Below are 16,586 nucleotides of genomic sequence, written 5' to 3'. Positions count from 1 at the left end.
CGATATGTAACACAATAATGATATCTTGACAATCGCATTTACTTTCCTAGGAAACGTCTGACGTCATCTACCTACGAGCACAACACGGAACTAACGTGGATTTTGGTGCTGCTCGAATTAGCTACATTATATGTAGTTAGTTATAGTTTATCTAAGTAATGGAAAAGATTCGTGCACGCTTAAATATTGGAAGCAAATCAGAGCCTGTTAAACTGAGGAAACGAAAATCCCAACTATATAGTAAAGAAGAAACATGTCCTCTTGATAATGGTACGGTATGTGCCCTGTTTGGTATAGCAGCTATCATATTTCTAGCAGCAGACTGAGAAAATGTCAAACTGCTGTTGATGATAAAAGTATGAATGGAAGTAAAGTTTACATTGCTTATTTTGAAAGACAAAAGCTAGTTTAGCTAGCTACATCAACATAAATAAGAATGTGTTCTTAACTGACTTGCCTAGTTAAATAAATAAATACAAATTAAATTGAAGTAGGCAACAGGTGATCCAGGAGCATGCAATGGTACTTGCAGTTTCAGAATGCTTGAGTCTTTCAAATGACTAGTTGATAATGGATGTAATTACCAATGCACATCTAACACAGGTAGCCTAACTGGTGGAGAGAAATCTGACATGTTTTTGTTTTTTATTCTTCTCCTCAGGTGTATTGGGGGTCCATGTCACTGTCTTCACTGTGGCATTTCGTCTCATCAACTGCTTCCTGGTCCAGACCAGCTTTGTCCCAGATGAATACTGGCAGTCCCTCGAAATCGCTCATCTTATGGTTTTTGAATATCCTTGCAACAAAAAATCATATAAAACTTTAAGCAGTACCCTTCTAATAACCTTTTTGTGGACAAGTCTGTGTATTCTGCTAAATCCTTAATAACTTCACCTATGGCTATTTGACGTGGGAGTGGACAGCAGGTATAAGAGGGTTCTCCTACCCTCTCTTTTTTGCAGCTATATATAAGATATTGCACTTCTTCACCTATGACGCAGTTCAACTCTTGGTAAGTCATATTGAGTACATCATCTTTTGCAGCAATTTATAGTGCTGATGCGAAATGCATTGCATGTGACCCCATTGTCAAAATCTGTACAGTATATATTGTGGATTCTGCAGGTATGGCTACCTCGAGTTGTGCAGGCACTGCTTTCTGCATTGGCTGATATTAAACTCTACTGTCTTATCCAATCACTGGAGCATTCTGACGTTGCCAAATGGACGGTAAAAACAACATGGACTACTTTGTTTCTCATAACCTTTTCACTTATTCCAATCCTGGGGAATGTGGGCATGTGACAAAGCCTCTTTCTCTCTTTTTGTTACTAGTACATCTGCCAGCTCTGTTCTTGGTTCACATGGTACTGCTGCACCAGGACCCTGACCAACACCATGGAGACCACACTCACAACTCTAGCTCTCTATTACTATCCTCTGCCTGGCTCTAAAACACACAGCAGGTTGGACCTACACCTCTACACAACTCAAACATAAAACAATTTCACTTCCTGTGCATCTATAAGTATTTCCCACTACACGGCAAGTTACAAAATACCTTCAGAAAAAGTATACCTTTTAATGACGCTCCATTAATAATATTCTGTTTAAAACAGATTTTGCTTGTTTTCTTCCGCAGTACAAAATATTTGATCCTGGTTGCCTTGGCAGTCATTGTTCGTCCAACAGCCTTGATTGTGTGGCTTCCTCTGTTGGTTTTCCACTTCTGGCAGGAAGATAACAAGCTGAAACTCATAACTCACCTTTGCCTTCCCATTGGGTGAGTGCTTTGATTTGAGAAAGACTATTGTGCCTCAGCTGCAGAGTGAGGTTTTCATGCCATACATAATGTATTTTTCAATTATTGAATGAGCCTCTCCTTCATATAGGGCTTTAACTCTTGGGATTTCGACATTGATTGACTGCATTTTCTATGGAAAGGTAGGAAAAGCATTGTTTAAAAAATAATAAATTAAAGGTAATTATAAATCACAAGCTGTAATGTCTGTGTTAATTAACACAAGTTCCTTAAACCATTTTCTCTTGCAGTGGACCCTGGTGCAGTACAACTTCCTTAAGTTGAATGTTTTTCACAACGTGGCTGAGTTCTATGGCTCTCATCCATGGCACTGGTACTTTACTCAGGGTTTTGTGGTCGTCATTGGCCCTCATCTTCCTTTCTTCCTGTATGGATGCACACTGGCTTCAAAAAGATACAGAATCATGTTAATAACAATAGTCTGGACAGTAATGGTTTACAGGTATGGTCTTTTTCTTTTGTCTTTCTGTGTTGTGTAAAGTGCACTTACTGTAATTTATGGGCCAAAAACATCTTTGTTAGACCATTCAAATCATAGGGAATTTCAGAATTTGCACGTTTTTCTTCTCAATACAGTTGTCTTGCGCACAAGGAGTTCAGATTCATCTACCCTGTTTTGCCTTTCTGCATGGTATTTTGTGGTGAGTGCTAAAATTTCCTGAAAGATTCCAATGACTGCAAGTAACTAGCAACGTACAGTCATACCCTATACACGACACGGGGTCTTCGTTTATTGCAGGGATAGCTTTGGTGAATCTGAGAACCTGGAGACGGCCTGCCGCATGCGCCTTATTGGTCTCCAACCTAGTCCCAGCCCTGTACACAGGTCTGCTTCACCAGCGAGGCACACTGGATGTCATGGGTCACCTCCAGACCCTGTGTGACGACAGCGATCCTTCAACACCTCCACTGCCTGAAGTCCTCTTTCTAATGCCCTGTCACTCTACACCTTTCTACAGGTAGGCGGTCAACTTTTTTGGGCTTATTTACTAATGGTCCTTTTGCATGAGTAAGAACTGTGACAAGCTTAGAGCTGAGGCAGTGCAGTAAATAATCAATATACATTATTTTTGTAGTCACATCCACTGTCCAATGAAGATGCGTTTCCTAGAATGTCCACCAGATCTCACAGGAGACAAGACCTATGTCGATGAAGCTGAGAGATTCTTCGCTGATCCTCATCATTGGTTGAGGACCTCATTTCCTTATAAGTCAATGCTGCCAACCCACCTGGTGTTCTTTGATGTTCTGGAGATGGTTAGATACTCTGCATTTTGTAATTCAAGACTAATGACTAATGGCTCCTTCACTGTTACAATCATTTGTATTATCTTTTTCTGTCCTCAGGAGCTCTCTGCATTCTTGGATGGGAATAGATTTATGAGAAGTACAGAAATATTCCACACTCACGTTCCTGAAGGACGAGTTGGAAAAAGCATCCTAGTTTATCAAAGGCACTGAACGCAAAACACTGAAGAGAATGAGAATACATTTTTAAGAAGCACAAAGATTTTCCCATACTTATGTATCTCAAGGACGAGTTTGAAGAAGCATCCTAGTTTACAAAATGCACTGAACAGAACCATCTTGACCATTGGCACGAGCCATTTGGAAGTTAATCAAAATGGATCTGTATTGTAAAGGAATAAACTATAATTAAAACTGAACAGATTGATCTTTTAAACACTGAAAATAATGCAACACTTAGCCAGACAGTTTACTATATTAGGGGGGGAAAAGAAGCAGTCAATATTCACTTTTATTTTATTGGGAAGCTGCAATTAATTTTTAACAGCACATCTGTAAATGAAAGAAAATAATCAGCCTTAGTAAAACAAGCCATAGTTGGAATGTTACTGAACACAGTTGCACTTTATCTCATCATTTTAAACAAATATGTAATGTAGCAGCAAAGTATACAAATCAACTGTGGAACCGGCATCTTGCATTATTCAATACTATGTGAAAAAAAGTATTTCTCAGTGGTTTTGCTACTTAAAGTTTTACTGCACACAACAGTATCAATGTCAGCAATTGTTTTGTCCATTATCTCACAATTATCAATGTCACCTAATGACAATTTGAAATTGAAATTAAAGTGTATCTGTCAGTGCATAACTCTTCAATGCCACTGACAAAAATACTATGCATCCAATGAATCATTATTCATTCACAATAGGCCTAAATGTAGACAATTAAAATGGTAAACTTTAAAAAATATATTTTTTAAACAAGGCCCAAAGAGAAGAAATGTTGTGCAAATTAGTCAGTGATGGCTCTTAAAAAGAACATGTAACAAATGACCTGATGACAATGTGTACTACAGAGTTAGCTACTGTCAGATTTACTTACTGTATTCCCATGTTTAATTGCTCTAGTTAGTCATATTTAAAGACAATTCATGGCTAAATCATTGCAGCAATAATTTTCTTTGTGCTCATGAGATTAGATGCAGTTAGATACACCACCATTGATACTAACCTAAGGATTGCTTACACAACACAGGAAGCAAGGTGACATTCAGGCAGCGTTAAAAGAACATTGTGCAAAATCACAAAAACAGAAGAATAAGAAGGATTTCCATCAAACACATCCTAAATAGACTTTGCAACTACAATATCAGCCATCATAAAAACGGATTCCTTAGGTAAGATTCTCAATATTTGGGATCAAAGGGCATAGGACCCAACTCTATTTTTACATCAGCCATGTGTCTGTCTGTGTTCCGTCCTGCTCTGCTCCACTTCCTCTCTCTTTGTGGCCGGGGCCGGGTCCTCTGATTGCGCTGCTGCTGCTGCTTTGCTAGCCTTTCTTCTTTAGTATCCGTATCTGGCCCCTCAAAGGGTCTACTGTGAGTTGGCGAACAGAAATGTCAGAATATGGTAATACACAACATCCTATTGAAAAAACAGTTATGAAAACTATAAACTTACCTTGACCCATAACGTTTTGAGTAGGTATCTCCAAAGAAGTGCCTGTAGACATACTCGTCAAGATCTTCAAAGACGTCATCGTTGTGGCCATGGTACTCATCCATGTCCTCCAGGTAGTCTTCCACACCACTAACAAAGTCTGTGAACAGCATCTGATCGTGGATGAAGACGCCATTGTGAAAGAAATTTTTTATAAAGCTCTCCAGCTCAGTCCAGTGGTGGAAGTGGTCAACCTCCTGCTGGAGGTAGCTGTGAAGCAGCTGGTTGAACTCATCTGCTCTTATGGGGTCCATGGCTTTGTTGAAGAGGCTCATGGATTCTTGGTAGGCACAGTCGAAAACCCCAGAGCAACCTTTGGGCACTCCTCTTTGTTGTTGCTCAGCGTCTGGGTCCTCCTCAACTTTACTCCCTGACTTCCGGGTGTTACGGTGTGCCTGGAAAGAGTCGTCAGTGGATTTACGAGGGTGACGATGCAGGGGCTTGTGGGTTCTGGGCTGCCATGGTTCCTCCTCTGAGTGCTTGTTTCCATGGTCTCTATGATGCTCCTGCTGCTCAGGCTTGGCATCCTTCCTCTCGTGAAACCTCCGATTGTGAGGCCGGTAAGTCTTGTCCATCATACGCGAAGCAGAGTCCTTGAAGTGGCGGAAGGTGGATTTCACAGAATCTGAGAACTTCCTCAGATTCTCCTTCACAGCCTCTTTGGCTTTCGTTATCTGCTCTTTGTGATGGTGCACAAACTCCTTGGTGGAGTTCTTCACCGCATCAAAAGTATCTTTCACCTTCCCTATCACGCCATCCTTGGACTTCTTGACTTTGGCCTGCTTGTCTCCCTTGGCCCTCTCCTCTTTGGTTTCCACATAGAGCCTCTCCCAAAGGTCGGAGCGCTGCTGCTCAAAGCTCAGCTTCTTCTGCAACTCCATGAGCCGTGACTGCAGCTCCTTTGTCTCCAGGTCGGCCTCTCCTCCGGCCCTGGTGTTGCGGCTGCTTAGCTGCTCCCTTAGCTGGTCAGTCACCCTCCGCTCATTATCCAGCTCCCTCCTCAGCGTCTGGGCATCAGCCATCAGGGCCTCCCTCTGGCTCAGGAAGCTACGGAGGCGCTGCGTCTCCTCCTCCAGGTGGTCCTTCAGCCTCTGGTTCTCAGACAGTATGGAATCGGCCCCGGCCCCAGTCTCCTCCAGGTCTCGGATCTGGGAGCGCAGGTTCCTCAGCTCCTCCTGAAGGGTGGACAGGGACTCCTCCTCACGCTCCAGGGAGCTCTTCAGCAGCTGGTTCTCCACCATCAGGTGATTCTGCTGAGACTCAATCTTAACCCTCTCTTCACCAGTCTGCTTCAGTTTCACGACCAAGTCTTCTTTCTGGGCCTTGTTTCAAAACAAAAATACATTTGTTATGCATCCATAAAGGAGTATTAGCAAAACGCTTAACATATGAACAACAAGGGGAACAGTTAGGCTTAAATTAATAATGAAGATGGTTAAAAGTGAAACAATGACATAACATTTCTTCAGTCTCACGAATAAACGACAAATAAATGAATGGTGAATTTTGTTGCAGTATTTGAATCTTTATTTAGATATTAGTCCACCTTCAATTTATATGGAAAGACCCACCACTAGTGTTAAATTTGAACCTTAACCTGTACTTGCATGTTACCTGTAGCTGGGCCTGTTTGGATCTGAGATCCTGGTTCTCTTTAGTAAGCTTGTCGATAATCCCTGTGAGAGACAGCATCATGTCACTCTTGTCCTTTAGGTCTTCTCTCAGACTCTTAACCACGTCCTAAACGTGTGGAAACAGCATCACCAAAGTGAGAAAATGCATTGCTATAAAATGAGAATACACTCTTAAGCATCTCACGCTACAGTTAAGTGGAGTGTCAAAAATGTTTCAAGGGGGCAAAAAGCCATCAAAAACAAATCGTAGAGAATCCTTGCATATAAGAATATTGAAGATGAATAGTTTAAATGTGAAATCACAAAAATATAGCTGCGAGCAGCAATATGAAGAGGGTTCACAGGATGACAAAGGAGAAAATATCAGTTGGATAACAAAGCAAGCACTTTATCATGTAGGATCAATCTTCCTTTATGTGCAATCAGTTAAAGCATTGAAGATGATTATAAAAGTATTTTTAGCATATGTGCATCTATAGGTACAGTGGGGTCATATTTAATGCAGAGAAAAAAACGATTAAAAGCCTTTTGTAATGAGTCTAAACACAACATCTGGAGTGAATCTGATGTATGGTTCATGAGGAGAATATGCCTGCAGATGATTTTGAGCATTACATGACTTGTTAATAGTTTCCTTGTTTTTGAGATATCAAAACCAAATTCAATGTGGTTCATCTTAAGGATGTCCATGATAGCGATGACAAATTTCAAGTTGCTAGGCCACTATGGAGTATATTTACACTGGTTTAAATGGACACGTAAAATCTGATTTTGACCAATCCCCTCGTCTTTCTCAAACTAATTTAAGACATGTACCATGGGCTTACTTTCCAAATGTGGTGTCATTTAGTCCTATGGTTCATGAGAAGATTTTTGAAGTATTTTAAACCTATTTTAGCATATACGCATCTACTGGTAAAGTGTGGCCATCTTTGAATGCATCAATGTTAGTTACTCTTTAGGGACTATTTTGATGAGTCCAAAGACCACATTTGGAGTGAATCTGACTTTTAGACCATGAGATTTTTTATGATTATTTTAAGCATTAGCTTTACATAGTCAAAAGTTAAATGTTAAGTTCTTATTTTTAAAGATATCAATGCCAAGCTGTCTTTGATGACCCTAAAAGTTAAGTTGATAGGGGATTGTGAAGTGGATTTAAATGGACACGTAAAATCTGATTTCCTGATTATCAATAACTCAGCCATCTTGTAACCAATCCCTTAGCTTTTCTCAAACAAAGTTAAGAGATGTACCATGGGCCTAGCCTACATGCCGAATTTGGTCCTAAAAGTTTTACAAAATGTTCAAGATGGAGCAAAATATATGCTGACAGACTTTATGGGTCCTTGAGGGAAATTTGTTTCAAGTTTCAACTATCTTGGTTAAACAGGGCGGCAGATATGAGGGTTTAAGTGAGATTGCTTATAACACTGCCACCTTTAGGCCAATCGGTGCAATTATTTTTGTCTAAGTTACTTATGTCCTGTAGATTCTGTGTGCCAAATTACAAAAAATGTTACCAATCAATGCTTAAATTATTTGACCAGGTCAAGAAAAAAAATCTACGCATAACAATAGATTTCACAGCATCGCTGTGAACCCTGAAATATAAACCACAAAAACAAGGATAGGTTACACAGTATAATATAGGGGGCTTGCAATGTATTTCAATACAAGGACCTCATTGCCTAAAGAAACATTTTGCTACTGTGTGTCATATCAAAAACTATTTGAGATCAGTGGAAAATGTAACAAAGCTAGATAGTGTTTGACCACAAAAAAAAAAATAATCCTTCCATGTGGTTGGTGAAGATACATTATTTTGCTCTCTGGAAGGAGCTTTAGTTGAGGCATAATCATACTTACCATAAAAGTTAGATTTTCTTAAAATAATAGTGAAATGAGTTCTCACTGAGCATTGCTGTAAAAGTTGTGGATAGATCAATTTAATATTGAAATGCTTAAAGTTCTTCCTAAAATATGATACTGATAGTTCCAAATGTGACATTAGGACTACTGGCACTTCAATGCCTAAAATCTGCATGTGTTCAGTCAAAAAGAGAGAATTCTATAGCTGAAACAAAGTTCACCAAAGATATAAATAAAAACAAAAAGAAACAGAAAAGTTAGGAAACCGTTTCTAAGACAGAAAAATAACATGTATTTTGTTTTATTATGCTAGTTTATTTGAGAAGGATAATAGAGGGAGGTGGCTTATGATACCTAACTGTATGTATCAAGAACTCTTTACAGACCTTGTTGATGACATTTGGTCCTTTATGACACTGAGGCTGCAGATCTCTCGAATTACCAAGGTCGTTCACTCCACAGATCTTCTCCACAATCTTCTGTCTCTCCTGAACCTGTACTGTGCCTGTGTTAGAATGAAATATTAGGCATTCCCTTCATTTTCCATAAGCATAGACATGATTCACCAGATAATAACACACATTCAAGAATAGTAACACAGAAGCAGAAAAGGTTGGGAAATGTCCACGTCATGTTAGGTGCAATAAAAATGGTTCCCATTCTTGGACAAACAAAAATGTCAAGACTTATCCATGCAGACCAATTAGAGTTTCCAAGATTCAAAACTATTTGGTGACATTGGTCAGCAGTGGCAAAATGAACTCAATAACAGCAATTTGTTATTGTGTGTATTGTTATTGACTTATGACCACACTCACTGGCAAATTAGAAAACCCCTGACATTCCATGTGTGGGATGTAGGTGTTGAATTCCCTGACCCTTGGGAAATTGGGAACCCACTGTTACCTCACCTTACCAAAGAAGACAGCACATGAAAGTGATATACTACCACACAAAAACAGAAAATAAATTGACTTACATTCAACATGAGCATCTGGTTTGTAGTCAACTCACAAAATGTGGCACCCCTCTATGATTAAGTTTATCAGTCATATTCAGCATGTCACCTTTCAGCCAGCTCTGAGCCAATAACATTGGAAAATTGATTGCTTATTGACCACAACCCAGATACTGTATTACATTTTTACATTTTAATCATTTAGCACACTCTCATCCAGAGTGACGTACAGGAGCAATCAGGGTTAAGTGCCTTGCTCAAGGGCACATCGACCCTCTTAACTGCTAGGCTACCTGCCGCCCTATGACTAAATTATTTGTTTCTACACAAACATTCTGATGAGGATGGATTCAAGAGGTCAACAGAAGCACTCATTTTCTTTTCACTATCTTAATAGGATGTGTATCCTTTCAATATGATCAAATATATCTTCATGTAGGCACTTGACATGCTTTGCATAATCCCACTAAACACACATAGGTTTAGTTTGTGCTATTCAAAACTACGATGCGGTGATGACACACGACATTCACATGACATTATCATCACTTATGCGCCTAAGCAAGTTGAGTTTGACAATTACCCTCAAACCATCCACTCCATACTGTACCTTCAAATTTTCCTAGAACACAAAACCAACATGTTAAAACTGCTAAAAACAGCCCTCCTTGTGAATTACTTTTACCAATGATTCCATACTCATAATTAGAAACATTGAAATTCTTCATCACATATTTCCCAAAACTTTCCCATGATGCTTACCATAGAAGTGACCAAAGCCCATGCTGATGGCGATGATGAGGGCTAGTAGGATACATTTGTTAAGGGTGCCGCTGATATGGCCTTGAGGTGGGGGAGCAATGTGAGGTTCCTGCTGCACCTCCTCCTCCTGTACCTCCTTCTGCTCCTCCTCTAGAGTCTCCTCTCGGTCACTGTGGCCAGACTCCTGCACCTCCTCTCCATGCTCAGCCACAGAGCTAGTGGTGCTCTTCCTCACCCTGCGCCTCCGCACTACTGGGGTGACCTGCTCTCCTCCCTCATCCTCACTGCTGCTGGAGTCTGCAACCACAGGCTGCTCCGCAGGGAAGACTGCAACATACACACACCCACACAGAATCATTAGTGCACTGAACCATAATTACAAGGTAGACATGTAGGTTGACATGCTTGTAAACCATGCTTATGCTGCTAAAATAATTAACAGCACATTGCTGCTTGAAATATTGTTTTAATTGCCCTCATTGATCTAGTAGCAAAGTGCGGTCCATGGCAATATATCACGTCTCCATTCAATTCTAATTAAAGAGCGACTGCCCCTAAAAAGATACTTCTCATTTTGAAAACGGCCTATGTGGCATCGATATGAGTCAGAAACAGTTATTCTACTGTCAAAATTGACTACAAAGTGTAAATGGGATCATTTTGGTCATAAAGTCAGTCTCGTCCAAAATTAAGATTTGTGAGATAGGGAAAAAAATGTATGGGTACCGTAACAGTTTTCCTTGGGTTGGGTTTATTTCAATCCTGCCCACAGTTGGCAGCACCAAGTAATCATCAATTCAGCGCTCAGCTGCAGGCGACCCCATCGTAATGCCCATGGTCAATTTGGTTTGACATTTGATATCCCTATGAGGCTATTTAGGGACCATCAATAAATTACACAATGTACTTGGGACAATATAAAAAAAATGTCAATAGCTCCAAATTTACTTACTTAAAAACCTCATACCAGCTATAAATTGTGGAAATTCAAATATTGAAAGCATTGAATGAGACAACTAAAATATGGGCCAATATTTTCATGTTGGACATTTACACAGTCATTTATTGATGGCCCATAACTAGCCCTAAAGACAGGCTATTCAATGTCAAACCAACTTTGCCACAGTGGCACACCAGCGACTGAAGCTAATTGGCTAAATAAATTGGCTAACAGTAACTAGCCTAGGCAACATCAAGACAAGACCTGGTTAGCCTTTCAAGTTATCTAAAAGGGTGAGTGATTGTGTACTGTTTTGGCAGAGTGAATGTACAAACGCTTGCCACGTGCGAACACACACACACGAGACACTCACATTAAACCACCCCCCCAAGACAACTCTTATTTGGCTTCGGTCATGGCTGCTGCATTTCTCAATGATCAAGCCAAAAAACTAAGCCAAATCAGGAAGCTCAGGCCCCCTTTAAAGCCTATACATAGTTTTTTGTAAAGCAGGGCTCTCCAACCCTGTTCCTGGAGAGCTACCGTCCTGTACGTTCACTCCAACCCTAGTTTATCACACCTGATTCTAATAATAGGCTGGTTGAAAAGCCAAACCAGGTGAGTTACAACTGAGATTGGCGCAAAAACCTACAGGACGGTAGCTCTCCAGAAACAGGGTTGAAGACCCCTGTTGTAAAGCTAGGCTTCATGACATTGGTGCACATTAAACTGGGGAAACAAAAATAATGCTTTAGTCTTCCACAGGAAATGCCAAACTTGTAAAACTGGCACACATTGCTGTGAAAAATGTGCTTATGTTTTGAATAAAAATAACAATTGATTGCAAAATCCGATTAAGACATCCCTCTGGTAATAGGAGCAACATGTAAACAACATGCCTCAGTATCAAGTTTAATCTAGGTTACATGATCACAGAGGTGACCACTAGCCTAAAATTAAAAGAGAAATACAGGAGATCCAGACTAACAACTAATCAAATATTCTGATAATACATTTTATTTCAGAAAAATTGTATATAGGCTAGGCTAATTATACATCAGGTATATCTGTCAAACCAATTAGATTTTGCCAAATCATCACTGGGGCAACTTCCAGTTGTTAAGTCTAAACAAACACACATCATGCCGAAATACCACGCAAGTGTTTTGTTTCACACATTTAGTGGCGGTTGCAACACCTTTCAAAACAAGCAGAACTTGTTTACATCATCGGACAGCATTTGCCCTGACAACAGCTTATCAGGTTTAGGCCTGCTACACTGTGTTGAGCAAGACAAGCAGCACGCTATCATATTCACACCAGTCCAGTTTATACCACCTGAGAGAGAACGGCTGCCAGACATCTGCCCTTTCAGATGACAGCCCAAGTCCCACAGACTCTGTGGAAGCTTCCAGTGGCCCATCATCAGCCTGGCTTTAGGACAAGGGGAAAGGGATAGGAAGGAGTGCTTTGTTGGTTTCTTCTGTTTGTCGTCATGCCCTATCTGTTCTCTAATCCACTTACATTGCTTGATCATCACCAGACCATCAAACCTTGCATGGAAACATCTCTAACTTTGAACAGCGAAGATAGATACAAATGTATCTAAATTCTCCAATTTACCTCATACTGGAATTCATTGAAACTTCCCCTAAAGGGTGTGTTGGTTTGCCCTACCAGTCTCTGCTGCGCTGAAGGTGTACTGGCTGCTGGAGGAGGTGCCCAGGTAGAGCTCCTCACTGACTGCTCCCTCCTCCTCCTCCTCCACTGTCTGCTCATCCCAAGGCCCGAGCTCAGTCTCCCTCGTGTCCCCCAGAGTCACAATGTCAGAGTGGTCGCTGGAGGAGCACAGAGTCACATGCTCGTCCCCGGCCACCTCACCTCCAGCCTGCAGAGGATATTCCACATGGTTGGCATAGGGACTGGAAACATAGCGACATGGGAATCATACAAATATACAGCCGAAGAATGTTTTGTTTTTATCCCTCACCTCAGAAGCAGACAATGTCTTGTCTAACGTTTCTTCTTTCAGAGTGGCATCAAGAGATGACTCACCTCTCTCCTCAGTGCACTCAGCTAAAACACATTTAGAGGACATTTAAAATTTGAAGACAGGTTGAGTACACACCATCTACTGTGGGCAAATAACATCTCAATACCGCTATAAATGTGTTTCATTACATATGGTTAAACCAAATTATGTAGTGTTTTTCTGATACATGTATATTACAATGTTGTAACAGTTTTAACCCAGTCATCAATATTTTTTTTGTAATAGGCCTAGATATTTCAAAGTGCTTTAATTTGTCACAACAAGGCATATGGTAACTCCTCCTACCAGAGAGAGAGGTGGGTTGGTTCTGCAGCAGCTCTGGCTCCAGCACTGCGCTCTCTGGGAGATCAGACCCACATTCCAGGCCGTTCTCTGGCCCCAGAGCCTCAATATCTGAACCCTTAGAAACAAGCCTATTATATTAGCCTACCACATTTCAGACAATATGAAGGCATACTATGATCTCCAGTTCACTACATTAACCATCAGACTTTCAAATTAATCTAGACAGTCGGCATAATGGCAATGACTGGCATAAAGGCACTCAAGAAGTAACTAAGACGACATGAAACTTTGAATTAGTAAGTCACTGTAACAGTCATATCCATAGGCCAGTCCCATTAGAGTGCACTGAGGAATTTCAAGGGCTCTGGTTCCTAGTAATGGACTATTGGTCCTACAAGGGTTAGCTGAGAGGGACTCGGGTGCTCAGGCTGATGGAGAATCAAGTAAGGACTCAGGTAGGGTCAGGAAGACTTGACTTACTTCATTACTTATGATAGTCCACCCACAGGAGGACTCTGTGTCACTTGAGCTCTCTGACATGGCTCCGCCAGCTGGTAAAAACAATGGAGCACACTGTAAAAAACACATTGGGAATAAAACATTTTGCACAAGAGGAACATTTGAATACTCAAATGCAAAATGTATCATTCTGCATAAAACCACGGTTCACTGATATTACATTGAGATAGGAGAGTTCACAACAACAGTACACAGACATTGCAGCATAATGCATGCCTTGTTGACAGGGGAATGTCTAGCTCTCAAAAAACATTATTCTCCATATAGAGGTTTTTCAGCCATTACATTCGCCCACATTTGGCTCCATGTAAACTACAATTCATTGACATCCATATAAAAACTCCTTACTCAGTATGCGAAAAAACACCACCTAATGGAGGGAGACAGATTTTCTGCCGAGTTGGGCCTCTCTCTTCACACACGGGTGTTCTAAACACACTAGATACCTAACAAGCACTCTAACGTGGAGATATGGCTGTGTGGGAACACTAACCCTATAAAAGGTGTCTAGTAATTTACCTTCGGTTTTTTATAGGGAATCTTTTTTCTTGCACTGATATGAAAGACACGTTACTTATATTTCCAAAACAGTACCGTAAGCGATGCGTGTTAATGTTTAGGGTAAGCGTCCGGGCACTTAACACAACTCTCCCGGTCAGAAGATACTATCGTCAATAGGCGCTAAAGTAGTTTGCGTCTATGAATGGTAGGGGATGTCATGCTGACCCCATTTGATGGTGAATGATTGCATCAATGCCCCACTTTTGGGGAGATCGAAAACTGTTCGTATGTTTCTCTGTATCGGCATAATCTTTCTGCAGCAGAACATGATAAAAGAGTTGATACAGTAGTGGTTGTCTAGAATGTGGGTTGTGGGGGAAAAATGTCAATCCCACCACAACAACAAAAACATTTTGGAATACTGTTACTTTACCTCCTAACTAGTTTACTGGTGAACGAAAACGAAGCCTAGTGAGCATTGTTGATATTATTTAAACAAACCGAGTTTGGTGTGCATGGTTCAATGCATGGGGGCCTTCGTAGCTGCACCGTGCAAGATTGCAATGCTGCCATCGGTCCCTGCGATGTCGCCAGCTAGCTAGCCAACTACGTTACAATTAGCACATGAGTCCAATCCGCAATCGATCATTCAATAAATGGTTGCCTGGATATATAGCCAACTAATGTTACATATGTAGCGTTATTATATGCACACAACTAATAATTATCATAAGAAATTACACAATCTGGTGAAAATGCGAACGGAGGGGTGTTTTCTGCAAACAGCTGCTGTATAGACTGAAATTTAAACAATGTATTGCTAGCTACCTAACAGTAATAGCTAGCCGCTCGCACAGTTAGATACACTAAGGTGTACTAACGTTAGTAGCTAACTTATCCTACTCTGTAACGTCAAGAAGTATGACTTACAAACCACTCTAAACGATAAAACATCAGACAGTAATATCATTACCCAGTAAGTTTTCAACGTAGAAAGTAAGAGTTTCTGCAAACGATTCTTGATATTGCAGTTACAATTGCGCTCTCATAGCTTCATCGATTTCAATTCAACAACAACACAATCAGCGTCTCGTCAGCAACACTAAAAATAATACTTCCGGATCACGGAACTTTGAAAATGTTCTAAATAAAAGTCTCACGCGTAATTGTAGAAAAGTGTAAATAACCTGTATTTATTCATGATATATGAAAAATAACTGTTTAAACATTAACAGTGAAGGGGCAGGCAGCAGGGTAAGGTCATGGGGGAGAAGGGGGCAGGCAGCAGGGTAAGGTTCAGGGGGAGAAGGGGGCAGGCAACAGGGTAAGGTTCAGGGGGAGAAGGGGGCAGGCAACTGGGTAAGGTCAAGGGGGAGAACGGGGCAGGCAGCAGGATAAGGTTCAGGGGGAGAAGGGTGCAGGCAACAGGGTAAGGTCAAGGGGGAGAAGGGGGCAAGCAGCAGGGTAAGGTCCGGGGGAGAAGGAGGCAGGCAACAGGGTAAGGTCAAGGGGGCAGGCAGCAGGGTAAGGTCAGGGAGTGGTAAGGGGAGAAGGGGGCAGGCAACAGGGTAAGGTCAAGGGGGAGAAGGGGGCAGGCAGCAGGGTAAGGTCAGTGAGTGGTCAGGGGGAGAAGGGGGCAGGCAGCAGGGTAAGATCAAGGGGGCAGACAACAGGGTAAGGTCAGGGGGAGAAGGGGACAGGCAGCAGGGTAAATTCAGGGCATGCTCAGACACTGAAAGAGAGGACACAAAGACCTCTGGATTATTATGCTATTTCAATTGCAATTAATTATGTTATGTAGCACAGTGAAAAGATTGATAATGCATTTTTTAAGGAAGTTCTGCAATTTTGCAATGGCCAACTGCTACAAAAAATACAGAAAGGATTTGTGTCGGGCGGCTTAAATGGAAAGATGAGAATTTTGATATAGGCCTATGTGCTTGTGTTATGCAGCTAAAGGAAGGCATAGGTAGGGATAGTAAAGTGGTGGAGTCTGTGCCGGACACTGGTGTTAATCAGGTGATTGAATTAATTGGGTCACGGGAAGGAGTAGTAAAGGGTGGACCTAGTGCTATAGTAGGAGTTGACTGTACTGATAGCGACGCTGTTGTCTGTAGTGAGAAAGTTAACTATGGAGTTGACCGTACTGATAAAAGCATAGATCAGAATAATTTGACACAACAGATTATAAATACTGTTGAACCCCCAAATTTGACACATAAATTGTATGGGGGTGGTCGTGATGTTGGGGAGTACCAGAAAGTTAAG

At 41.1% G+C, this 16,586-nt stretch overlaps 2 protein-coding genes across 8 annotated transcripts; one reads left to right on the top strand and one right to left on the bottom strand.

Moving 5' to 3' along the window:
* Window positions 1-53: 53 nt before the first annotated feature.
* On the top strand, window positions 54-3,489 carry pigb (phosphatidylinositol glycan anchor biosynthesis, class B). 3 transcript variants are annotated; one of them, XR_011675054.1, is made up of 12 exons: window positions 54-270; window positions 662-791; window positions 895-1,012; window positions 1,126-1,230; window positions 1,336-1,466; window positions 1,643-1,783; window positions 1,893-1,944; window positions 2,053-2,264; window positions 2,399-2,463; window positions 2,562-2,781; window positions 2,934-3,079; window positions 3,170-3,489. XR_011675054.1 is itself a non-coding variant. In XM_071401732.1 (12 exons), the coding sequence occupies exons 1-12, from the start codon at window positions 159-161 to the stop codon at window positions 3,281-3,283; spliced, it is 1,452 nt and encodes a 483-aa protein (XP_071257833.1). In that variant the 5' UTR covers window positions 62-158; the 3' UTR covers window positions 3,284-3,489. The 3 variants fall into 3 exon arrangements, 2 of the variants coding, with proteins under 2 accessions (XP_071257833.1, XP_071257832.1); XM_071401732.1 differs by having other exon boundaries at window positions 62-270; window positions 2,053-2,135; window positions 2,899-3,079; XM_071401731.1 differs by having other exon boundaries at window positions 62-270; window positions 2,899-3,079.
* Window positions 3,490-3,568: 79 nt separating this feature from the next.
* LOC139576076 (cell cycle progression protein 1-like) lies at window positions 3,569-15,426 on the bottom strand. 5 transcript variants are annotated; one of them, XM_071401727.1, is made up of 11 exons: window positions 15,292-15,426; window positions 13,779-13,871; window positions 13,299-13,413; window positions 12,951-13,036; window positions 12,638-12,848; window positions 10,021-10,347; window positions 9,842-9,880; window positions 8,687-8,805; window positions 6,409-6,534; window positions 4,756-6,116; window positions 3,569-4,671 (listed from the first exon to the last, which is right to left on the bottom strand). In XM_071401727.1, the coding sequence occupies exons 2-11, from the start codon at window positions 13,836-13,838 to the stop codon at window positions 4,479-4,481; spliced, it is 2,637 nt and encodes an 878-aa protein (XP_071257828.1). In that variant the 5' UTR covers window positions 13,839-13,871; window positions 15,292-15,426; the 3' UTR covers window positions 3,569-4,478. The 5 variants fall into 5 exon arrangements, with proteins under 5 accessions (XP_071257828.1, XP_071257827.1, XP_071257830.1 ...); XM_071401726.1 differs by having other exon boundaries at window positions 13,779-13,849; window positions 15,292-15,410; XM_071401729.1 differs by lacking the exon at window positions 6,409-6,534 and having other exon boundaries at window positions 13,779-13,849; window positions 15,292-15,410.
* Window positions 15,427-16,586: the final 1,160 nt, after the last annotated feature.

The sequence above is a fragment of the Salvelinus alpinus genome, chromosome 5 (genome assembly GCF_045679555.1).
Source record: "Salvelinus alpinus chromosome 5, SLU_Salpinus.1, whole genome shotgun sequence".
Classification (NCBI taxonomy): Eukaryota; Metazoa; Chordata; class Actinopteri; order Salmoniformes; family Salmonidae; genus Salvelinus; species Salvelinus alpinus.
This window is presented reverse-complemented; position numbering and strand designations above follow the sequence as displayed.